We start from the raw sequence: 25,585 nt of genomic DNA on the forward strand, positions 1-25,585 counted from the left end.
ATGCAGAAGAGGTTACAATTTGCCAAAGAACACATCAGCTGGCCTAAAGAGAAATGGAGGAATATTTTTGGACTGATGAGAGTAAAATTGTTCTTTTTGGGTCCAAGGGCCACAGACAGTTTGTGAGACGACCCCCAAACTCTGAATTCAAGCCACAGTTCACAGTGAAGACAGTGAAGTATGGTGGTGCAAGCATCATGATATGGGCATGTTTCTCTTACTATGGTGTTGGGCCTATATATCGCATACCAGGTATCATGGGTCAGTCAAAATACTTGAAGAGGTCATGTTGCCTTATGCTGAAGAGGACATGCCCTTGAAATGGGTGTTTCACCAAGACAATGACCCCAAGTACACTAAACGAGCAAAATCTTGGTTCCAAACCAACAAAATTAATGCCTCGCAGATGTGAAGAAATCATGAAAAACTGTGGTTATACAACTAAATACTAGTTTAGTGATTCACAGGATTGCTAAAAAAGCAGTTTGAACATTATAGTTTTGAGTTTGTAGCGTCAACAGCAGATGCTACTATTATTGTGAACACCCCCTTTTCTACTTTTTTTACTAATAGCCCAATTTCATAGCCTTAAGAGTGTGCATATCATGAATGCTTGGTCTTGTTGGATTTGTGAGAATATACTGAATCTACTGGTACCTTGTTTCCCATGTAACAAGAAATATACTTAAAACCTGGATTAATCTTTTTAGTCACATAGCACTACTATTATTCTGAACACTACTAACCCAAGGACCATCTCTCCATGAAATGAATTCAAAATATGACATATTAGAGGAAGGGAGTACATAATCTCACCTGTACTTTCAACGTCTTGCATTGCCATGAACTTGAAATGGGGGAAAAACAGGTCTTGTCTGGTGGAAGGTGATCCACAGTGAGAAAAATAGTTCCATGTAGTTATAGACTTTTACTTCATTTAACACTTTAATCTCACATTTTTCAGTAGAATGTAACAGATATCAATATGCTCCACCAAATGTCTGAGCTGAACTAAAGGGTTAATGACCTTCTCCCGGAATGTATTTAACAGTGGCATGTTTGCCTTATGAACATGTCAGCATTGGTGCATCATAAAAAGTATACTGTTTGAGCTGAGGGGCATTTGACTGAAAATCAAATATGATCACACGTGATGTTATTGCATAATGGCCGTGTTGTATGATGAGAAAGTCAGCTTGTTGGTAGAACAAAGTGTGTGTGCTGGGTGTGGCTCCTGCAGGTGTGCCAGATACACAAGTCTGTTGACCTTTGATATTCCAACTGTGCTCTTCAAAGACTTGTGGAGAAAAACAGTTTACAGTGCCCTCATGTGGACAGATGAGTGTGTGGATTTGAAATCTGAGTGCCGATAAGGTGACTTACTGTGTAAAAACACACAAGCTTTTTAAAAAGCATACATACCAGGTGAGACAGTCACAGAGTTAAATATTTTAATTGATGTGTTTCCATTATTATTATCACATTTGAATTCCTAGGACCATGTGTGGTACCATGCTTCCAGTGGTGGGCACAGTTCAACTTATCCATGAACCACTAATTACCAAGCACACGTTTTAGTTAGTGAATTAACTTTTCAACTAACCTTGGAAACCATGAGTGTACCAATTATCCTCTGCTAAATCTATGGTATTTGTCCTGCATTTATATACAGTGAGGAAAATAAGTATTTGAACACCCTGCAATTTTGCAAGTTCTCCCACTTAGAAATCATGGAGGGGTCTGAAATTTTCATCTTAGGTGCACGTCCACTTTGAGAGACATAATCTAAAAAAAAAAAAAAAATCCAGAAATCACAATGTATAATTTTTTAGTAATTTATTTGTATGTTACTGCTGCAAATAAGTATTTGATCCCCTACCAACCAGCAAGAATTCTGGCTCTCACAGACCTGTTAATTTTTCTTTTAGAAGCCCTCTTATTCTGCACTCTTTACCTGTATTAATTGCACCTGTTTGAACTTGTTACCTGTTGTGTGTTGGGGGGGCGTGGCTGGCTGTGTTGGTGTTCTTTTCTTTTCTTTGCTCTCCAGGTGGCATGAGGGCTGATTTGTCTGTGGAGAAAGTGCTGGCTGAAGAGTCCTCACCCTTATTAGCGTCATGTGGAACACCTGTGGCAGGGGCTCACGTGCGGCCTTGAAGACTTGCAGCTGGAGCAGATAATTGGATGGCGTTCTGCATATAAGTCATGTGTGATTTGAGCAGAACTGCCGGGAACTCGACCTTGTGACGTTCGTTGTGAGACGCTGAGGAGCGCGCCTGGGTTTGACATATTGAGCCCGTGAAGCAGGGGAGGGTGAGGACACATGCTGTCAGCACACGCTAAAGGTAATTAAGTGATTAAGTAATTGTTGATAGTATCTTGGTGTTTTGTTACACAGTAAACTGAGACTGTGAAGAGAATTGTGCAGCTTGCTTCTCACTGCGGTGGCATGCAGGATAAGTGATCCTCCACTTGTTGTGAGAGGCTGCTCATTTGCATAAAGTTAAAAAGAAACATTGACCTAAGTGTGTTGCTGATAGCGTGTGTTATGCGAAAGATAGAGTTGTATCTGCTGACTTACCTCACCTTCTCTTTGCTCCACAGAGAATCGGTTCGTCGTGTCCACCTGGGGGGTGTTTGGCGGTGGTAGTGAGTCCAGGAGCGCCAGGCTTTAATCCTTGCGGGCGCTGGAGAATGTGCTGCTTATCACTCCACCAGAGGGACGCTTTTTATGTTTTACATTTGTAAGCACAGGTGAAAAATAAATTGTTTCTGTTGGGAACCGCCTTCTGGTTATTTTTACCGCTGGGTTCTGTCAGACGCAGGTCCGCTCCTCAACCCGCGTCGACACATAACAGTTACCTGTATAAAAAACACCTGTTCACACACTCAATCAATCACATTCCAACCTGTCCACCATAGCCAAGACCAAAGAGCTGTCTAAGGACACCAGGACAAAACTGTAGACCTGCACAAGGCTGAGATGGACTACAGGACAACAGGCAAGCAGCTTGGTAGAAGACAACTGTTATGATTATTTATTAGAAAGTGGAAGAAACACAAGATGACTGTCAATCTCCCTCGGTCTGGGATTCCATGCAAGATCTCACTTTGTGGGGTAAGGATGATTCTGAGAAAGCTCAGAACTACACAGGAGGACTTGGTCAATGACCTGAAGAGAGCCGGGACCACAGTCACAAAGATTACATTAGTAACACATGATGCTGTCATGGTTTAAAATCCTGCAGGGCAGCAAGGTTCCCCTGCTCAAGCCAGCACATGTCCAGGCCCATTTGAAGTTCACCAGTGACCATCTGGATGATCCAGAGGAGGCATGGGAGAAGGTCATGTGGTCATATAAGAACAGAATAGAGCTTTTTAGAATCAACTCCACTTACAATGTTTATAGGATGAGAACAACCCCAAGAAAACCATCCCAACCGTGAAGCATGGGGGTGCAAACATCATACTCTGGGGGGTGCTCTTCTGCAATTGGACAGGACGACTGCACCGTATTGAAGGGAGGATGGATGGGGTCATGTATTGTGAGATTTTGGCAAACAACCTCCTTCCCTCAGTAAGAGCATTGAAGATGGATCATGGCTGGGTCTTCCAGCATGACAATGACCCCAAACACACAGCCAGGGCAACTAAGGAGGGGCTCCGTAAGAAGCATTTCAAGGTCCCAATAGAAAATCTTTGGAGGGAGCTGAAAATCCAAACCTACAGGAAACGTTTGACCTCTGTAACTGCAAACAAAGGCAACTGTACCATAAATTAACATTGATTTTCACAGGTGTTCAAATACCTATTTGCAGCAGTAACATACAAATACGAGGTCTGTTAGAAAAGTATCCGACCTTTTTATTTTTTCAAAAACCTGATGGATTTGAATCACAATGTGCTTGCATGAGCCAACCTTGAACCAAATTTTTTCACACCTGTCGATTGCGTCATTTCCTTGTAAGCAGCCTTTGTGTGAGGATGAGTGGAGTCTCTCGTCGTTTTTTCTTTGCAAAGAAAATGGCGGAACGACTGGAGCAGCGCGACTGCATCAAATTTTTTCAGAAACTGGCCGACAGCCAGGTGGAAACCATTCGGATTATTCAGACAGCTTTCGGTGACGATGCTATGGGCATCACACCGATTAAGGAGCAGTTCAACCGGTTTAAAGACGGCCGCACAATGGTGGAGAGCGAGCCGCGCTCCGGGCGGCCATCTACACGCTGAAATGACCGGATCATTCCAAAGTGAACGCTGTAGTGATGTGGGACCGTCGTGTGACTATCCGAGAAATTGTGGAAGAGGTGGACATCAGCACTTTTTCGGCACATTCCACTGTGACAGAATATTTGGCCATGAAAAGAGTTGCAGCGAAATTCATTGGCAAGAAGCTGATGGCGCAGCAAAAGCGCCTCCGTGATGAAGCCTCACAGGACATGTTGTAACATGCCCAGCTTTTGCACCATTGGGAAGATTCAGACGGCTTTCAGTGGCTTTTCAGTCGTGTGACTATCCGAGAAATTGTGCCATTGCTAAGGGTGGAGATGTGCCGATCATCAAAAAAGCGGTCAGTTTTTTTTGCACTAGCGTCGCTATTTCTAAACGGATTTTAATAAATGTAGGCTTGTTTTAAAGCCATCTGAAAGCTCTTTCCAATGAACCTATGCATGTGTGGGTGGAAAAAAAAAACTTATGTAAAATGCAGAAATTTGGGGGAAATTATGACAAACTGTGCTGCTTTTCTCTCTCTATTGTCGCTATTTGTTAACAGATTTTAATAAAAGTAGGTCTGTTTTAAAGCCCTTTAATTGCTCTTTCTAATGAACCCATACATGTCTGGGTAGAAAAAAAAAGTTTTATGTAAAGTGTGGAAATTTGGGGAAAATATGCCATTCTGTTCATTTACTGTGATGTTTTTTTTTCCTGTCATCATAATTCTCAATGGATTTTTATAAATGAAGCCTTGTAAGCTGTATTCATGCTGATTAAAAGCTCTAACAAACCCATATGTGCCTGGATAAACAATCCTTATGTATTAAAATATAATTCTGAAGTATGCCTCGCCATTGTGGTCATTTACCTTGCTGCTTTTTCCACTGTAATATTATTACTCTTTTAATGACAACAACATATATATGATTTTTACTAACATTTTATTCCAAGTAGATATAAAACCATTCAGAATTTTTGACTTTTGACCCTCAGTCAGGGTAAAAAGTACCTTCTCCATCCCCCTAACCACACTGTTAAAATTTAAATGCTGCCTGTGACCACCATGCACTTATCATATTAAACAATAACTGCAAGTACCGTATTTTCCGGACTATAAGTCGCACTTTTTTACATGTTTTGGCCGGGGGTGCGACCTATACTCCGGTGCGACTTATAAATGAAAAATATACCGGTAGGATCTCAATTAATTTACTGTAACAAAACAATTTTACGTGACAGAGTCGATCTATGTTTTAAAATGGCCACCGGAAAAGGAAATGCAATGCATCATGGGCACTGTAGTATGACGGCCATCCTATAGTTCACGCTGGTCGCGATAACCAATCAGAGAACAGAACTTTGGATGCGTATTCCTCACCTCACCCACAGCGTGTGAAGCTGACGAACTCGGTGCTTGCTGTTATTCCGGCATGGCGAACAGAACAGCTTCAACCCTTGGATATCAATGTGAGCAGAGTGTTTAAGTTGACGCTGAGAGCTGCGTGGGAGCATTGGGTGAGCGACGGCAGAGGATTAGCGTGTGCACTTGGAAGGAGCTGGCGTCGATGATTGTGAAAAACGTTTGAAGCAGACGAACATGGTGTTTATTCCGGGACGGCTAACAAGACAGCTTCAACCCTTGGATATCAGTGTGAGCAGAGTTGACGCTGAGAGCTGCATGGGAGCACTGAGCGACGGCGGAGGATTAGCGTCTCCACTTGGAAGGAGCTGGATCGACACCGCTGGGAGGTCATGAGCTGCGCAGGTAGGCGCTGCATGGTTCGGCTCGCAATGTGGTCCGCAAAATACAAACATATCCGTAGGTAAAATGCAGCTCACGAGAGGGCACTCGAGGCTTGTGTGACTGTTCCTGCGACTTCTGACTACCATAGAAAAATAAAAATTTTAACGTTACTGATAACATAACAAGACAACGGAGAAGGCCCGAAAAAATGCCACCAAAAAGAAAATCATACCCTGCAGATTACAAGTTGCGACTGGTGAAATATGCATCCGAAAACGGTAGCCGTCACAATATTATCATCTGAACTTTTCATGTTAACATACCTGTATGTCCATGGGACTTATAGTCCAGTGGACCTTATTTATGGTTTATTTTTCTTTATAATGGATAAAGTGGCTGGTGCGACTTATACTCCGGTGCGACTTATTTATGGTTTGTTTTTCTTTATAATGGATAAAGTGGCTGGTGCGACTTATACTCCGGTGCGACTTATAGTCCGGAAAATACGGTATATATATATATATAGACATAAATATGTTTAAACATTTTTGTTTCCATATCTGTATGCATGTGAACGCAGCTTAATGAAAAGAACTTATGGAGTTGAGTTATAGTCTCAGTATATTGATATTAAATTGTGACATAAACGACTTTAAAATAGACATTTGTTTTACATAATTACATTAAGGCTATTGTACAGTTCATTTTAGTATTGGAGAATTTGTTTTTGTAGTTGGTGCAGTTGATGGTGAAGTACTGGCTGCCTTTTCCCCCCTCATTTCGTTTCTGCTTATCAGGCTCAAGGTCTCTCTCCACCCTTAGTAATGGCCGCCGTGCGGCACGCCGCTAGTCACGTGACATCCATTCCAGTCTCTATTTCCATGGTCTGACACATTCTGACAGAATATTGTACCCAAATGTCTTGTTACACAACAAATTATTAAATTATTGGTTAAATGTGAATACTGGCTATATGATATGCTAAAGGTTCTGTACAGGTGTTGGTCAATGCTCACATCTTCCTCATCTCCAAATATGTTTGATTTCAGATCTACTACTCTCCATATGTAATTCATATACAGTAATATATATTAATAGTCACCTTTAGCAGTTTATCAGATTAGCGTTATCACAATTTACCTTTTGGGTAACAGTTATTGAAGCTAAATTTTTGATTAGCTGTGCCCACCACTGGGGAAGAACAAATTTAAAACAGGTGGAGAAACTGTATATAATATTTGAGTCATTGTTTAATCAATGGGAAAAGTGATTCAAGTGGAAGGAAGCGAAACTATGAAATTTGTGTAAAGTTATTATAAAACCCTGGTGCTTAAATTTTACAACCACAGAGCTCGACAAGGAGTTACATCATAAAAAATAAACAGTGAATATTTGAACTCTCCAGAGTGGTATTAACAAAAGAGTATATACACAGTTTATACATTAAGAAAATCAACATGAACTTAAGTGAATTGAGAGATTTGACAACATATGAGTTCATCTGAAAAACTAAAAAAAGTTAAATAATATTCTTCATATGGCACAAAATCATTAATGTAAAGGGATCATTTTATATACTTTTTCAGCAAACTACCATACTGGTCTGGTAGCTGAAAGAAAAATAACTGAAGAAAATAATGGCACTGCATGAATATGACAAACAACAGACAAGGATGCTGTCCTCAAGTTGGTGTACTCGGATTCATCAGGGGAAATATCAACAACGCTAACAGCACATTTTGATGTATAACCACAAAGTGGGGAGAGTCCTTTGAAAGAACAAGAACCGTGCGTGTGTGTGTGTGAGAGAGAGAGAGAGAGAGAGAGAGAGAGAGAGAGAGGGATGAACAATGCAGAAAATCTGTCGTCAGATTGTTGCATTAAAAAAAAATGTGATATTCATTCATGCTGTTGTAGAGGCAATTTTTAAAAAGTTGGATCGAAAATCAAAGAACAGATATTCATCTCATTGTGTTTGTTGTATTACATTAACTGTTCTTTAGCACCTCCCAGAGTATCTGCATCACCACAGGCTGATGCGGATTGTTGCCCGGGCTCTCAGTACACCGGGCTGTTACGGATCCCGCAGCAGAGCACCATAGTGAAGATCATCTCAAAGATCTAAAAGGAACAACAAAGAAGGACAGAGTCCATGAATAAGACTATATTCAAGTGTCTCTAGGCCTCCGTCAGTGAAGGTTGACCATGAAATACATCTTTGTTACATCTGTCTGTAGTGTTGTCTGTATATGTCACGGCTTGTCTAACTGTGAGGGGAGAACAGCGCCATCTGTGACTGTATATGCCAATGTGGGAGTAACCATCTCTGTTGCAAAGGTCACATCTGTGTGTGGTTGCTGGTCTGTTAGAATCATTTCTGTATTCGAGTAACTGTGCTGTTAACAGAAGCATCTTCTGAGTTACATTCTGGGGCATGATCTTATTCGTCAGTTGGTGTTTAAGGAAACCCAAAGTGTATCTGCTCTCGCAGCTGTTCCCACCAGCTGTGTGATATGTCCACTTTTCATGTCCTGTTGGTTGTCTCCTTCACTCAATCACTCACCATGATGACAGCGACCACCAAGGCAGCCAATCCGATAAGGTAGAGCTTCTGTGAGAACAGTTCGCTCAGCTTCTTGTGACAGCTCTGGGAGAGGACACAGGTAATGATGAATCAGCACTGAATGCGTCACAAAACTCCAGGTTCAGGTGCCTATAGAGGGACTAAATACTGAAACACCAAGTATTTGTTGCCTAATATCAATCTTGTTAATTGCATGTTTGCTTTGTAATTTATAAAGTACTTGTACTACCAGAGGGTTTAGGGGGTCTTCCTGAGACTTCAGGAGGTCTGCTGTGGATTTTTGAGGACACAAGGTGCTGGCGACTTGCTTGAAGAGAGCAGTGTCATCTCCTTTACCGCAGCACTCAAGCTGAAGAGGACAAACATGACTCACACTCAGTATTGTACAACAACATAAACAACATAAAGCCATGCAATAGTTCTGATGGAAATGTATTTTATTCAGTCATTGTAGCCCATAAACAATTGTTTTGGATTGTGCAAGTTTCTCTTTTTATTTCTTTTGTGCACGGCATGAATCTGTACAGCATGTGTAAAGTTAAACATAAATTAATCTGATAATGATCAGAAAAAGATTGATAAGAAGCCTGCAAGAGTTAAAATCCTTCTTAGGTTTCATACAATCCCAGTTGTATTTAATTAGATGGTAGTTAATTGTCTTTGCAGTCTCACATTTTTGAAATTGTGAAGTCATAGGGTCATATCTTCCACTTGGTGCAAAGCAGTGCACAGCACACCGTGAGTGTTATAGCTAGTTATCACACCGAGCATCCAAACAGCAAGTCCCATTGGTGTGTTTCTCTTAAATTGAGGCATAGTTAGACTCAGTGTTAGTGTATTCCTGTTGTGAGGCTATATATATATATATATATATATATATATATATATATATATATATATATATATATATATATATATAAGTTGACCACAGGAGGAGATAGATGCCACTGATGTCAAGACATGAAAACACCTCAGAATTCACGGATGTTTCCACCCAAAATCCAGCACCCTGAGGCTCTATGGCCAGCGGAAAGAGGAGGGTGAGAATGTGTCAGAGCCACAATCCAGGGTGAGATGAGAAGCATCCATAAATCCATCAGAAAGATGGCCCCCAAGATCAGGTGCTACAGGAATACCTCAAACAGCTGAAGGCAGATGGTGTTAAGGAACAGGAGGAGAAGATATCATTGGAAGACCAAGTCCCTCCATGGGATGTACCGTCGACAGACAGAGGAAGTGGCTGGCATCAAGAAGTCCTACCAATGGCTAGAAAAGGCCAGCCTAAAGGACAGCACACAGGCTCTGATCATGACACAAGAACAAGCCCTGAGCACCAGATCCATAGAGGCAGTTAGTCCACCACAGCTGACAGGACCCAAGTTGCAGGCTATGCAAATGTGCTCCAGAGACAATCCAGCATATAGTAGCAGGATGCAAGATACAAGCTGGGAGAGCATTCACTGAGAGGCACAATCCAGTGTTGGGAATCATGTACAGGAACATCTATGATGCATACGGATTAAAAGTCCCCAAGTCCCAATGGGGGACACCACCAAAGATGGTCAACAATGACACGGCTAAGGTCCTGTGGGACTCCAAATTCCAGACAGACAAGCAGCTGCTGGTAAACCAACCAAACCTAGTACTGGTTGTCAAGGGAAAGAAGACCACAGTTGTGATCGATGTGGCAGCCCCAGCTGACAGCAACATCAGAAAGAAGGAGCATGAGAAAGTACCAAGGGCTGAAGGAGCAACTGGAGCAGATGTGGAAGGTAAAGACCAAAGTGGTCCCAGTTGTAAGAGAGGGGCGATAGATTTATATATATTTTCTGCCTGCATTCTGCATTTTGACAAGTGTCCAGGTTCTCTAAATAGCAAATGCCACAGGTGTGTTTCTTTTAAAATGAAGTATAGCCAGGCTCAGCATTAGTGCATTTCTGTCGTGGGGCAGATATGCAGTTGGTTGGTTTTTCATTCATTTAATTTACAGGTTTACAGATGTTTATACCAGTCTAACATTTGGACACATTATACCACTATTACATTGGAAGTGTATATAGACAGATTATTGCATTTGGTTTCAAGTTCATCAGAATTCAGTTCGAAACTAATAAATTCAATGTCAGATAATACATTTCAGATTCAGTTTTTCAAATTGAGCAACTTAAACATAAATGATTCAAATTTAATTTCTATTGACTCATTCTTTTCTTAAAATCTGGTATCATAAACAATTTTACATATCAAAGCCAGAGGTGGAAAATCTTTGATTTAGTGAGTAAAACTTCTACCATATTAGTTTCCACCCACCACTAGACCATCCATTTTCTAAACTTGTGTATTCCAGTTATGGGTCAAGGGGAGTCTGGAGCCTGTGCCAGAGGTCATTGTGTGAGTGCTGTGGTAAACTCTGGATAGGCCACCAGTCTGTCACTGGGCTGACACGTATAGACAAACAAATACATTCACACTCTCACTCTCACCTATGGTCAGTTTAGAGTCACCAGTTCACCTAACCTGCATGTCCTTGGAACTGGAAGGAAGACAGAACATCTGGAAGGATCCCACACAAACATAGGGAGCACATTCAAACTCCACACAGGAAGGACCAGGTCGGAAGCAAACTTGGGATGTTCTTGCTGTGAGGCAACAGTGTTAACCACCAAGCACAACTCCGACCCCACTAAACCAGCTGATTCCAATTAGTTCAACTCTTCAGGCAGGTAGATGAGCTAACCAGTGAAATCACCTGTTTTAGGTGCACAGGTAGAAGCAATGCATGGTAGGACTTTTACTTTCTGAAGCTGGGATTTTCCACCACTGGTAAATGCCAAAGGTTTCCCAACCTTTTCCATGCCTTTCAAGAAAGACAGAGAGGGAATGAGAGAGCTCAAAGCGAAATGAAATTTTGCATACCGTATTGTGGAAGACATGCAGCACCTTGATGGCTGAATCTTTACTGCTAGACCCAGAGACATCCAGAGCATTGATGTATGCAGAGTCATAGAAGTTGATCAGTTCTTTGGAGATCTGTGGACAAAATCATGTAGGTCGGTTCAGTGACACAAACTGAACAGTTTCACTGGAGCAGGTGGAGAAAAGACAACCATCAAACATCCAGCAATGCTGCAGAGAGGAGACATTACTTACTGTGTCCCTGTTCATGAAACCCCAGATTGCTGCAGCCACTTCACAAGCAAAGAGAATCACCAAGAAGAAGAAGAACTAAAGAAAGCAAACACCAAAACAACAACTTGATGACTTTTGTATGAATTAGAACTGACCATTTTGTAATAGAATTGCTTAAGGTGGAAACAAAATCAATGTGCACAACATATTGTAGCATTTGATATTCTGTCGGTTTGCAGCTGTCGATCTAATGCCACCAAAATAACCGGTTAAGTAGAAATGCAAACATAATTAAACAACTGCCTTATCCTGAACTATAGAAAAGTAGTAATGTAACATGTACATTTGGGAAAGTCAAATCAATGTCTGAACTGGTTGTAATTATACTGAATGTGTTTGCAATTAAAAAAGGTTCAAAACATAATTGTCTGAGCTTATCTTGTGCCTTTCTGCAGTGCAGGTCACGGCCTTAGAGGTTCAAATATTTACCACTAAGTTATTTAAATGGATTTATTTTACTTGCATAAAGATAAAAAGAAATTTGATTCAATAAATCTCTGTTTGCTCAAACACTACCGATAACCCAGTGAGCACCGCGCAGGTGCACCAGCTGAGTCTTATGAGGATGTCGTGTACAGTTGTCGTGCACACTCACCGTCCCCAGCAGACACTGAGACTCCTGAATGGCTCCGTAACAACCGACGAAACCAACAAGCATCATCACAGCACCGACGGCTATCAGTATGTACACACCTGTCAAGAGAAAGACATGGCCATCACTGTGTGCTCAGCACCACCAGGGGGCAGCACACAGTGTGTTGTCCTGTGTTTGGTGAGGGATGTCTTGAATGTTTGTTCCATCCTTCCCTGCAAATAGATGACATGACACTGTCGCTGTGGAAGAGGAGCTGTAGATCCTGAAAAAAGGGGAGGACCTGACTGTGTTAAACTGCCTGTACAGAAAATGCTTTCCAGACATCCCTAACCCCCATTCACATCTCTAACCGTTTTTCCCCACTCGACGACACACCCGCCGAGGATCAAACTCTGGTTATTGGCGACTCTGTTTTGCGAAATGTGAAGTTAGCGACACCAGCAACCATAGTCAATTGTCTTCCGGGGGCCAGAGCAGGCGACATTGAAGGAAATTTGAAACTGCTGGCTAAGGCTAAGCGTAAATTTGGTAAGATTGTAATTCACGTCGGCAGTAATGACACCCGGTTACGCCAATCGGAGGTCACTAAAATTAACATTGAATCGGTGTGTAACTTTGCAAAAACAATGTCGGACTCTGTAGTTTTCTCTGGGCCCCTCCCCAATCGGACCGGGAGTGACATGTTTAGCCGCATGTTCTCCTTGAATTGCTGGCTGTCTGAGTGGTGTCCAAAAAATGAGGTGGGCTTCATAGATAATTGGCAAAGCTTCTGGGGAAAACCTGGTCTTGTTAGGAGAGACGGCATCCATCCCACTTTGGATGGAGCAGCTCTCATTTCTAGAAATCTGGCCAATTTTCTTAAATCCTCCAAACTGTGACTATCCAGGGTTGGGACCAGGAAGCAGAGTTGTAGTCTTACACACCTCTCTGCAGCTTCTCTCCCCCTGCCATCCCCTCATTACCCCATCCCCGTAGAGACGGTGCCTGCTCCCAGACCACCAATAACCAGCAAAAATCTATTTAAGCATAAAAATTCAAAAAGAAAAAATAATATAGCACCTTCAACTGCACCACAGACTAAAACAGTTAAATGTGGTCTATTAAACATTAGGTCTCTCTCTTCTAAGTCCCTGTTGGTAAATGATATAATAATTGATCAACATATTGATTTATTCTGCCTTACAGAAACCTGGTTACAGCAGGATGAATATGTTAGTTTAAATGAGTCAACACCCCCGAGTCACACTAACTGTCAGAATGCTCGTAGCACGGGCCGGGGCGGAGGATTAGCAGCAATCTTCCATTCCAGCTTATTAATTAATCAAAAACCCAGACAGAGCTTTAATTCATTTGAAAGCTTGACTCTTAGTCTTGTCCATCCAAATTGGAAGTCCCAAAAACCAGTTTTATTTGTTATTATCTATCGTCCACCTGGTCGTTACTGTGAGTTTCTCTGTGAATTTTCAGACCTTTTGTCTGACTTAGTGCTTAGCTCAGATAAGATAATTATAGTGGGCGATTTTAACATCCACACAGATGCTGAGAATGACAGCCTCAACACTGCATTTAATCTATTATTAGACTCTATTGGCTTTGCTCAAAAAGTAAATGAGTCCACCCACCACTTTAATCATATCTTAGATCTTGTTCTGACTTATGGTATGGAAATAGAAGACTTAACAGTATTCCCTGAAAACTCCCTTCTGTCTGATCATTTCTTAATAACATTTACATTTACTCTGATGGACTACCCAGCACTGGGGAATAAGTTTCATTACACTAGAAGTCTTTCAGAAAGCGCTGTAACTAGGTTTAAGGATATGATTCCTTCTTTATGTTCTCTAATGCCATATACCAACACAGTGCAGAGTAGCTACCTAAACTCTGTAAGTGAGATAGAGTATCTCGTCAATAGTTTTACATCCTCATTGAAGACAACTTTGGATGCTGTAGCTCCTCTAAAAAAGAGAGCTTTAAATCAGAAGTGCCTGACTCCGTGGTATAACTCACAAACTCGTAGCTTAAAGCAGATAACCCGTAAGTTGGAGAGGAAATGGCGTCTCACTAATTTAGAAGATCTTCACTTAGCCTGGAAAAAGAGTCTGTTGCTCTATAAAAAAGCCCTCCGTAAAGCTAGGACATCTTTCTACTCATCACTAATTGAAGAAAATAAGAACAACCCCAGGTTTCTTTTCAGCACTGTAGCCAGGCTGACAAAGAGTCAGAGCTCTATTGAGCTGAGTATTCCATTAACTTTAACTAGTAATGACTTCATGACTTTCTTTGCTAACAAAATTTTAACTATTAGAGAAAAAAATACTCATAACCATCCCAAAAACGTATCGTTATCTTTGGCTGCTTTCAGTGATGCTGGTATTTGGTTAGACTCTTTCTCTCCGATTGTTCTGTCTGAGTTATTTTCATTAGTTACTTCATCCAAACCATCAACATGTTTATTAGACCCCATTCCTACCAGGCTGCTCAAGGAAGCCCTACCATTATTTAATGCTTCGATCTTAAATATGATCAATCTATCTTTGTTAGTTGGCTATGTACCACAGGCTTTTAAGGTGGCAGTAATTAAACCATTACTTAAAAAGCCATCACTTGACCCAGCTATCTTAGCTAATTATAGGCCAATCTCCAACCTTCCTTTTCTCTCAAAAATTCTTGAAAGGGTAGTTGTAAAACAGCTAACTGATCATCTGCAGAGGAATGGTCTATTTGAAGAGTTTCAGTCAGGTTTTAGAATTCATCATAGTACAGAAACAGCGTTAGTGAAGGTTACAAATGATCTTCTTATGGCCTCGGACAGTGGACTCATCTCTGTGCTTGTTCTGTTAGACCTCAGTGCTGCTTTTGATACAGTTGACCATAAAATTTTATTACAGAGATTAGAGCATGCCATAGGTATTAAAGGCACTGCGCTGCGGTGGTTTGAATCATATTTGTCTAATAGATTACAATTTGTTCATGTAAATGGGGAATCTTCTTCACAGACTAAAGTTAATTATGGAGTTCCACAAGGTTCTGTGCTAGGACCAATTTTATTCACTTTATACATGCTTCCCTTAGGCAGTATTATTAGACGGTATTGCTTAAATTTTCATTGTTACGCAGATGATACCCAGCTTTATCTATCCATGAAGCCAGAGGACACACACCAATTAGCTAAACTGCAGGATTGTCTTACAGACATAAAGACATGGATGACCTCTAATTTCCTGCTTTTAAACTCAGATAAAACTGAAGTTATTGTACTTGGCCCCACAAATCTTAGAAACATGGTGTCTAACCAGATCCTTACTCTGGATGGCATTACCCTGACCTCTAGTAATACTGTGAGAAATCTTGGAGTCATTTTTGATCAGGATATGTCATTCAAAGCGCATATTAAACAAATATGTAGGACTGCTTTTTTGCATTTACGCAATATCTCTAAAATCAGAAAGGTCTTGTCTCAGAGTGATGCTGAAAAACTAATTCATGCATTTATTTCCTCTAGGCTGGACTATTGTAATTCATTATTATCAAATTGTCCTAAAAGTTCCCTAAAAAGCCTTCAGTTAATTCAAAATGCTGCAGCTAGAGTACTGACGGGGACTACAAGGAGAGAGCATATCTCACCCATATTGGCCTCTCTTCATTGGCTTCCTGTTAATTCTAGAATAGAATTTAAAATTCTTCTTCTTACTTATAAGGTTTTGAATAATCAGGTCCCATCTTATCTTAGGGACCTCGTAGTACCATATCACCCCAATAGAGCGCTTCGCTCTCAGACTGCAGGCTTACTTGTAGTTCCTAGGGTTTGTAAGAGTAGAATGGGAGGCAGAGCCTTCAGCTTTCAGGCTCCTCTCCTGTGGAACCAGCTCCCAATTCAGATCAGGGAGACAGACACCCTCTCTACTTTTAAGATTAGGCTTAAAACTTTCCTTTTTGCTAAAGCTTATAGTTAGGGCTGGATCAGGTGACCCTGAACCATCCCTTAGTTATGCTGCTATAGACGTAGACTGCTGGGGGGTTCCCATGATGCACTGTTTCTGTCTCTTTTTGCTCTGTATGCACCACTCTGCATTTAATCATTAGTGATCGATCTCTGCTCCCCTCCACAGCATGTCTTTTTCCTGGTTCTCTCCCTCAGCCCCAACCAGTCCCAGCAGAAGACTGCCCCTCCCTGAGCCTGGTTCTGCTGGAGGTTTCTTTTGTTAAAAGGGAGTTTTTCCTTCCCACTGTAGCCAAGTGCTTGCTCACAGGGGGTCGTTTTGACCGTTGGGGTTTTACATAATTATTGTATGGCCTTGCCTTGCAATATAAAGCGCCTTGGGGCAACTGTTTGTTGTGATTTGGCGCTATATAAAAAAAAATTGATTGATTGATTGATAAACTCTTTCTGCTTTAACCCTGACCTCCTGGCATTACACTTCCTCGGGAAATGGGAAACTGTGGTAAGGCAGGCATTTTTGCAATTCAACTGGGAGAATTTGTCTTTAACTCTCAAAAGACTGATTAAACATACGAAGGGTGCAAAACCCAATATCTCCAAATCAACAGTTTTCTTAGTTTAGGCTAATATGCACTTGGCTGCTTGGGTATGTTGTGTGGGCCACCAGAAGAGGAGGTACTGCTGGCCCACCACCAGAGGGCGCCCTGCCTGAAGTGCGGGCTTCAGGCACAAGAGGGCGCTGCCGCCACGGACACAGCCGGGGGTGACAGCTGTCACTCATTATCTCATGACAGCTGTCACCCATCTACACTTCATCGTACTACTGCATAAAACCTGGACGTCATCTCCACCTCATTGCCGAGATATCATCTACCTGTGAAGGTAATATTCTCTGCTGTATCTGAACTTAACACTGACTTTATAGTCTGAACTTCTTTGCAGCCGTTTTCCTGTGGGTGTTGCCTTATCTGTGGGATTGGCGTTTTGGTGTGATCAGCGACGGCTTCGCTTCACACCCCAACCAGATAAGTGGTTAACAGGAGCTGCACGAGTGTGTGATTAGAGGTGGAGGTGACTTTCCACCTTCTGACTGTTTTTGTTACTGGGTGTGCACACACCCACATCTCACTGTTTGTGCTCCTCGCCAGCAGTACCAGATCCGACAGTCGGGGACGGTGATCACCTGGGAATTCGGGACTTGGCGGCTCCAGTATTCACCAGGTTCGGTGGCGGCGGAAATCGTGTGGTTCCGGCTCTTCTCAGGACAGACGTCTTCTATCCTCGAGCCTGCCCACACGTCACCTTTGTGTATTGACTGCTATCAGATTCTGAGATTGTCTGTATATTCGTTGTGCACATTCACAACATTAAATTGTTACCTTTTGGCTCATCTATTGACCGTTCATTTGCGCCCCCTGTTGTGGGTCCGTGTCACTACACTTTCCCCAACAGGATATCTCGGCCAACGTCATGGATCCCGAGGGGCGTCAACCATCTGTTGGACACCCAATGGAAGAGCAGGGTGCGCAGGCGTCGGCTGGAGGCGTGATTGGTGAGTTGCAGCCCATCCTCACCGCCTTTACCGCTTGGATGGACCTGATAACCGAGCAAAACATCATACTTAATCGCAGGATGGAGGCTCTCACCGCGCAGGTGGAAGCGCGCGCTCAGGGCGCTGCTGCAGCTCCTCCTCCTGCCGACCCGGTGCCGAATACAGACATTCCACTGGTCATTCAACGACCCCCCCCCACCATCCCCTGAAGCATACATAAGCCCCCCAGAGCCGTACGGAGGTTGTGTGGAGACGTGCGCGGACTTTTTTATGCAGTGTTCGCTCGTCTTTGCACAACGTCCCGTGATGTACGCGTCTGACGCCAGCAAGGTGGCTTACGTGATTAATTTGCTTCGAGGCGAGGCACGCGTTTGGGCTACAGCGCTTTGGGAACAGAGTTCACAGCTCCTCACCTCTTATACTGGTTTGTGAGGGAGCTCAGAACTGTTTTTGATCACCCTAACAGAGGCGAAACCGCGTCTACCGTGCTGCTGTCAATGAGACAGGGGCGCCGAAGCGCAGCCGAATATGCAGTCGACTTCCGCATCACGGCTGCGAGATCCGGCTGGAATATGACTGCGCTCCGCGCCGCCTTCATAAACAGACTGTCGTCGATCCTGAAGGAGCACCTGGTGGCTAAGGAGGAACCGCGGGATTTGGCTGAGCTTACGATTGGACAATCGGTTAGAAGAACACCGACGGGAGCGAGGCGAAGGGCGTGGTCAGGCACAAGCCGTCCCTCTTCCTCCTGGGTCCGAAAGAGAGCCGTCTTCCCCACGCTCCACAGCCACACCGCTCCGTGTGGCTACAGCTCCCCCTGCTGACGGTGCTAGGGACACGAGCAGGGCCACATTCAGACAGAGGAGGCTGGTCCGCGGGGAGTGTTTTGTCTGCGGCTTGAGTGAGCATCAGCAGAGAGACTGCCTCAAACAGTCAAAACACAAACGCCCGCCCTTAGAGACTGGGCTGAGGGGGGGGTCAAAACATTCACATGGGTCATACACATCTGTCAACACGACTCCCAGTTAAAATCCTGAGCGGGGATTTAACCCTTCAAGCCCCAGCACTGGTGGACACGGGGTCAGAAGGGAATCTGCTGGATAGCAGATGGGCAAGGGAGGTAGGGCTCCCTCTGGTGGTGCTTTCTTTGCCAGTGAAGGTGCGAGCACTAGATGGCACTCTTCTCCCTTTTATCACACACAAGACACTACCTGTAACCCTGGTAGTGTCTGGGAATCACCGGGAGGAGATTGAGTTTTTTGTAATTCCTTCTACCTCCCGCGTGATTTTGGGCTTCCCATGGATGATTAAACACAATCCCCGGATTGATTGGTCGTCTGGGGTTGTGACTCAGTGGAGCGAAACCTGCCAACGGAAGTGTTTAGGATCCTCGCTTCCTCCCGGTGTAAATGCTAATGAGGAGGTTAAAGTCCCTCCCAATCTGACGGCGGTGCCGGTTGAGTACCACAACCTTGCTGACGTCTTCAGCAAGGATCTTGCGCTCACCCTTCCCCCGCACCGTCCATACGATTGTGCCATTGATTTGGTCCCGGGCGCTGAGTACCCGTCCAGCAGGCTGTACAACCTCTCACGTCCTGAGCGCGAATCAATGGAGACCTACATCCGGGACTCATTAGCTGCCGCGCTGATCCGGAATTCCACCTCCCCGATGGGTGCAGGTTTCTTTTTTGTGGGCAAGAAAGATGGCGGACTCTGTCCATGCATTGATTACAGGGGGCTGAACGACATAACGGTTCGTAATCGATACCCTTTACCCCTGTTGGATTCAGTGTTCACGCCCCTGCATGGAGCCCAAATTTTCACCAAACTGGACCTTAGGAATGCGTATCACCTGGTTCGGATCCGGAAGGGAGACGAATGGAAGATGGCATTTAACACCCCATTAGGTCATTTTGAGTACCTGGTCATGCCGTTCGGCCTCACTAACGCCCCCGTGACGTTCCAAGCATTGGTAAACGACATCTTGTGGGACTTCCTGCACCGATTCATCTTCGTATATCTGGATGACATACTCATCTTTTTCCCGGACCCTGAGACTCATGTCCAGCATGTACGTCAGGTCCTGCAGCGGTTGTTGGAGAACCGGCTGTTTGTGAAGGGCGAGAAGTGTGAGTTTCACCGCACCTCTTTATCCTTCCTGGGGTTCATCATCTCCTCCAACTCCGTCGCCCCTGATCCGGCCAAGGTTGCGGCGGTGAGAGATTGGCCCCAACCAACAAGCCGCAGGAAGCTGCAACAGTTTCTCGGCTTTGCAAATTTCTACAGGAGGTTCATTAAGGACTACAGTCAGGTAGTTAGCCCCCTGACAGCCCTGACCTCTCCAAAAGTCCCCTTCACCTGGTCGGATCGGTGCGAAGCCGTGTTCAAGGAGTTGAGACGCCGGTTCTCGTCTGCACCAGTTCTGGTGCAGCCCGACCCTAGCCGCCAGTTTGTGGTTGAAGTGGACGCCTCTGACTCAGGGATAGGAGCCGTGCTATCCCAGAGCGGAGAGACCGATAAGGTTCTTCACCCGTGTGCCTACTTTTCTCGCAGGTTGACCCCCCCTGAACGGAACTATGACGTCGGCAATCAGGAACTCCTTGCGGTGAAAGGGGCTCTTGAGGAGTGGAGACACCTGTTGGAGGGAGCGTCTGTGCCATTCACGGTTTTCACTGAGCATCGGAACCTGGAGTATATCAGGACCGCCAGGCGGCTGAACCCCAGGCAAGCCCGCTGGTCACTGTTCTTCAGACGTTTTGACTTCCGGATCACCTATCGCCCCGGGACCAAGAACCAGAGATCGGATGCCTTGTCCCGGGTACACGAAGACGAAGTCAAAACTGAGCTGTCGGATCCACCGGAGCCCATCATTCCGGAGTCCACTATCGTGGCCACCCTCTCCTGGGACGTGGAAAAGACCGTCCGGGAGGCCCTGGCACGGAGCACGGATCCCGGAACTGGGCCGAAGAACCGACTGTACGTCCCACCAGAGGCCAGAGCTGCAGTATTGGACTTCTGTCACGGTTCCAAGCTCTCCTGTCATCCAGGGGTGCGAAGGACCGTGGCAGTTGTCCGGCAGCGCTTCTGGTGGGCGTCTATGGAGGCCGACGTCCGGGAGTATATCCAGGCCTGCACCACCTGTGCCAGGGGCAAGTCAGACCACAAGAGGTCCCAGGCCTTCTCCAGCCGCTTCCTGTGCCTCATCGCCCCTGGTCCCATATTGGCCTGGATTTCGTCACGGGCCTCCCACCGTCCCAGGGCAACACCACCATCCTCATGATAGTGGACCGATTCTCCAAGGCGGCCCACTTCGTGGCCCTCCCGAAGCTCCCAACGGCCCAGGAGACAGCAGACCTCCTGGTCCACCACGTCGTCCGTCTGCATGGGATACCAACTGACGTAGTCTCGGATCGTGGTCCCCAGTTTTCCTCTCAAGTCTGGAGGAGTTTCTGCAGAGAACTGGGGGCCACCGTGAGCCTCTCGTCCGGGTACCACCCACAGACGAACGGACAGGCAGAACGGGCCAACCAAGAGTTGGAACAGACCCTCCGCTGTGTGACATCCGCGCACCCGACGGCCTGGAGTAACCATCTGGCCTGGATCGAGTATGCACATAACAGCCAGGTGTCTTCTGCCACCGGCCTCTCCCCATTTGAGGTGTGTCTGGGGTACCAGCCCCCATTGTTTCCCGTGGTAGAGGGAGAGGTCGGTGTGCCCTCGGTCCAGGCCCACCTGCGGAGGTGCCATCGGGTGTGGCGCACCGCCCGTTCTGCCTTGTTAAAGGCCCGGACGAGGGCTAAGGCCCATGCAGACCGCCGGCGGTCCCCGGCCCCTGCATACCAGCCTGGGCAGGAGGTGTGGTTATCAACGAAGTACATCCCCCTCCAAGCGGACTCACCTAAGTTGAAAGACAGGTACATTGGACCATTTAAAATCCTCAAGATCCTCAGCCCTGCCGCAGTGAAGCTCCAACTCCCGGCTTCACTGCGGATCCATCCGGTTTTCCATGTGTCCAGATTGAAACCACACCACACCTCACCCCTCTGTGCTCCCGGTCCGGCGCCGCCTCCTGCCCAGATCATTGACGGGGAGCCGGCTTGGACAGTGCGCCGGCTCCTGGACGTCCGTCGAATGGGCCGGGGGTTCCAGTATTTGGTGGACTGGGAGGGGTATGGACCCGAAGAACGCTCCTGGGTGAAGAGGAGCTTCATCCTGGATCCAGCCCTCCTGGCCGATTTCTACCGCCGTCACCCGGATAAGCCTGGTCGGGCGCCAGGAGGCGCCCGTTGAGGGGGGGTCCTGTTGTGTGGGCCGCCAGAAGAGGAGGTACTGCTGGCCCACCACCAGAGGGCGCCCTGCCTGAAGTGCGGGCTTCAGGCACGAGAGGGCGCTGCCGCCACGGACACAGCCGGGGGTGACAGCTGTCACTCATTATCTCATGACAGATATTGTGTGAGTCGGGGGGGGGGGGGGGGGGGTGCAGGAGCCTATGTCACTTATTATTATTTTTATTATTATTATTGTGTTGTCACAGTAAACGTGTCTAAAATGTTTCACCACAGTTTCTATTATATAATAATAATAATGAATTAGAATTGAAAATGGAATATGAAATATATTAATAACATAAATAAATAACAATGATGTAAAATAAATCAATAAATAAAGGTATAAAATTGTACTGCACTACGAGGCAGGTAAAACTGAAAATGTTTTAAGTCTTATTTTAACAATCTTTCATTTCATTTTCATTTATTTATATAGCGCCAAATCACAAGGTTGCCTCAAGGTGCTTCAATCAATCTTAATATTTGCACCTGCTGTCAGATGTAAATGAAGACTGTCACACCCAACATAAAGGAGAATTTTTAATGAACTCTTACTCACTTTTTGACAGTAGACCAGATAGCATAAATTTCATGCTCACGATAAATGTTTCATTTTTGAATTGCTGAAGGAGAGAAAACAAATTTTGAAATTTCTTTCAGACTATAGATTTTGTTATTATTATTATGGTTGTTGTTATTATGCCTTTAAAAATGCACACAGTGAAGAATAAATGGTCTAATTGAATGATCTCTGAGATAAATGTCTGTTGTCTATAAATTGGTCAGTTGCTGATATGTTTCTGTTGATGTAGATGGACAGACACAATTTACAAAATAAATGCGAAAGCAAATCTGATCCTCTGATTTTGCATTCATTATCTTAAATATAAAAGACCAAATGGACAATAATTGAAAATTATTTTGCAGCGCAGAAACATACATAACAGTGCTCTTGACCAGACAGCTGAAATCTTCTTACATATTTTAAAGTTACATTGCTTTCTTTTGACCAAAACACATCTAACATTTAATGTCATCTGAAAGAGACAGAATCCATCAGAGAGGGTGACTGTATGTTCACATATCACACACAACTCTTCTTACATCTATACTGCGCCTTCTCTTTCTCAGGATTTGATGTTTTTTTTTTTTTTTTGTAGCAGAAAGCAGATACCAGGCCCAGTATCCCAGCACTGCAGCAACGCATGCATTATTTCCACAGCCTTCCATTACTATGGCAACACTCTTTCATATCTGAAGGCTATTGAGTCTTTATACAACCAAGTAAGTTCATTTATTCCTTGTGTCACTGTGTAATCTGCAGACAGGAACAAAAGGAAGTGAACACTTGCTAAAAGCCTCGTTCTGAGGGCTCCAAGCAACAACTGTGAACCCAAATCCACATGGTCAAGTCCTGACATCACAAAGCTGTGATGAGTGTTATATGGCTGGGGGGGCCTGGCTGCCGGTTTGTTTGTCTTTTTGTTTTCCTCCCAGGTGGCGTGCATTTGGGACTGAGTGGCTGCGTTGCTGAGGCTGTCAGGACCTCACCCTGATCACCTGCGACTCGTCAGGACTCACAGCTGAGGTGCATCTGGATGGATTGGAGCATGTTGGCATTTAAGACTGGAGTGCACAGTGTGTATTTGCCAGAGACTCGACCTTGTGACCAGACGGGTGAGATCGTCGTCTTGGGAGCCATCTCATCAGCAGCGGACGCTGAGAATGTCCAGGTTTGATGCACGGTCTGTGAAAGAGGAGGGGGTGAGGTCTCACGCTCGTCAGCACACTTCCTGAGGTACGTTGGATTTTGTGACTAACAGTTATACAGTCAGTAAATGTGGTGTCCCTCACACCTTATTGTATTGAGCTGTATGTTAGTCATGTATCAGCTTCCACTGCGGTGGAGTTTTGTGAACGGGATGTTCCATGCCTGCAGGTTGGGAAGCTGATCAGTAATCAAGCCAGGAAGTGTTTGCTGTTTGTACACCTTTAAGTGTTCTGTGTGTAGAGTGTGGACTCACATAATGGTTCCTTCTTTCACAGACTCGGTTGTTGCGGCCACCTGGGGGGTGTCGGCGGGGTCCTTGGGTCCGAAACAGCTTCTGGCTCCGGACCGTTAGCGCTGCTGGGAGCGCACCACGCCAGGCCGCACCTTTCTGTTATTACATTTTCACTGTTATGTATTAAATTCAGTTAGCCTTTGTACCGTGCTCTGCTTATTTCATACTGGGTCCTTCAAACGCTGGTCGGTTCTCCGAGCTGCGTCCGACACATAACAATGAGCCAGCCATACATGGTTATTCAACAAGTGATGTGACCATTAAACAGTCTTCAAATCTGGTCAGCTGTCTTTGTGGTTCAAGAAACCTCAGTCACAAGAAAGATGGTCTCTTGGTTGATTCACAGAAGGGATGGTGGATGTGGAATCACTTGATAGTCTTTGGGTGGTGGTGGTTGATGGTCCAGATCACAGATCCATACATTAAGGTTGGCACGATGAGGGCTTTGTAGATAAGGAGTGTTTTCTCATGTCAAAGGCGTCTGTTGTTGAAACATGAGTTTGAAGCCGGCCTGAGGTAGTTCCTGCACACTTACGTCAGTGTTAGATCTCATCATCACTGTCAGTGTTTGATGATGACACATGGCTGCCCAGGTAAGGTTCAGGGTCAAGTCAACATGCAGATCACCTCAAAAGTTAGCAGATGTGTTTAATGCATATATATAATATATAACCACTCGAAAATTACATTGATGTCCTTTGGGAAACTAAATGATTAAACTGTGGAGGCTGTGTGAGGTTTGTTTGCATCAGTTATGTTTGTAAAAAGGCCTGTATGTTTAATTATAATCAACCGTCAAACATAAAATATTGGTTTTAAGAATTTTAGTACATGTGCTATGTTGAGTATATTTTTTGTCTGCTGTAACAGATATGACAACATGTTGATCCAAAGAACAAGTCAAAGATTGCTGAATCAATGCCATCTGCACTCTCTGAGTGGCCTCATAGATAACAAACGCATCACAAGACAGCTTTTCGCATGCCTGTACAGATGTATGTCTCCATGTTTACTTATTTCAGGTGCTAGAATAATCCATAAGAACTGTTTTGTTTGTTTTTACAGGTCAAGACTCAGCACTGTTTATACACTATTTATTATTCTGTAAAGCAGTCTCTCCCAATCCTGCATTTTGAGAATCCTGAGCTCCAGATTTCCTAAGCCACCTGCTTCATACCCACATCATTTTACCTTATTAAAGCTTTTCCTTAGATCCTGATTTAGTAAGTCTGCCCATAAGTCTTGCAGTCTTATGTCAGAAAATATGTATTACCAAATCCCGTGCAGCACTCCTGAAATTTGCTCCAAATGATCGTTTCAGCTCCTGGTAAGAGTTATGTCGACTGTGTATTTTCATTCTTACATAAATACC

The 25,585-nt window shown here is 44.5% G+C and overlaps 1 protein-coding gene across 1 annotated transcript in view; it reads right to left on the reverse strand.

The window, feature by feature from the left end:
• Positions 1 to 7,513: 7,513 nt before the first annotated feature.
• The window catches only part of LOC117515661 (CD81 antigen-like), a 29,412-nt gene continuing 11,340 nt past the window's right edge, over positions 7,514 to 25,585 (reverse strand). Inside the window, exons 3-8 of the mRNA XM_034176322.1 lie at positions 12,328 to 12,425; positions 11,694 to 11,768; positions 11,460 to 11,573; positions 8,773 to 8,892; positions 8,523 to 8,606; positions 7,514 to 8,080 (exon numbers count right to left, since the gene is read on the reverse strand). Of these exons, the coding sequence (XP_034032213.1) occupies positions 8,018 to 8,080; positions 8,523 to 8,606; positions 8,773 to 8,892; positions 11,460 to 11,573; positions 11,694 to 11,768; positions 12,328 to 12,425 (554 nt within the window). The 3' untranslated portion in view covers positions 7,514 to 8,017. The remainder of the gene's footprint in view (positions 8,081 to 8,522; positions 8,607 to 8,772; positions 8,893 to 11,459; positions 11,574 to 11,693; positions 11,769 to 12,327; positions 12,426 to 25,585) is intronic.

The sequence above is a fragment of the Thalassophryne amazonica genome, chromosome 8 (assembly GCF_902500255.1).
Source record: "Thalassophryne amazonica chromosome 8, fThaAma1.1, whole genome shotgun sequence".
Taxonomy (NCBI): domain Eukaryota; kingdom Metazoa; phylum Chordata; class Actinopteri; order Batrachoidiformes; family Batrachoididae; genus Thalassophryne; species Thalassophryne amazonica.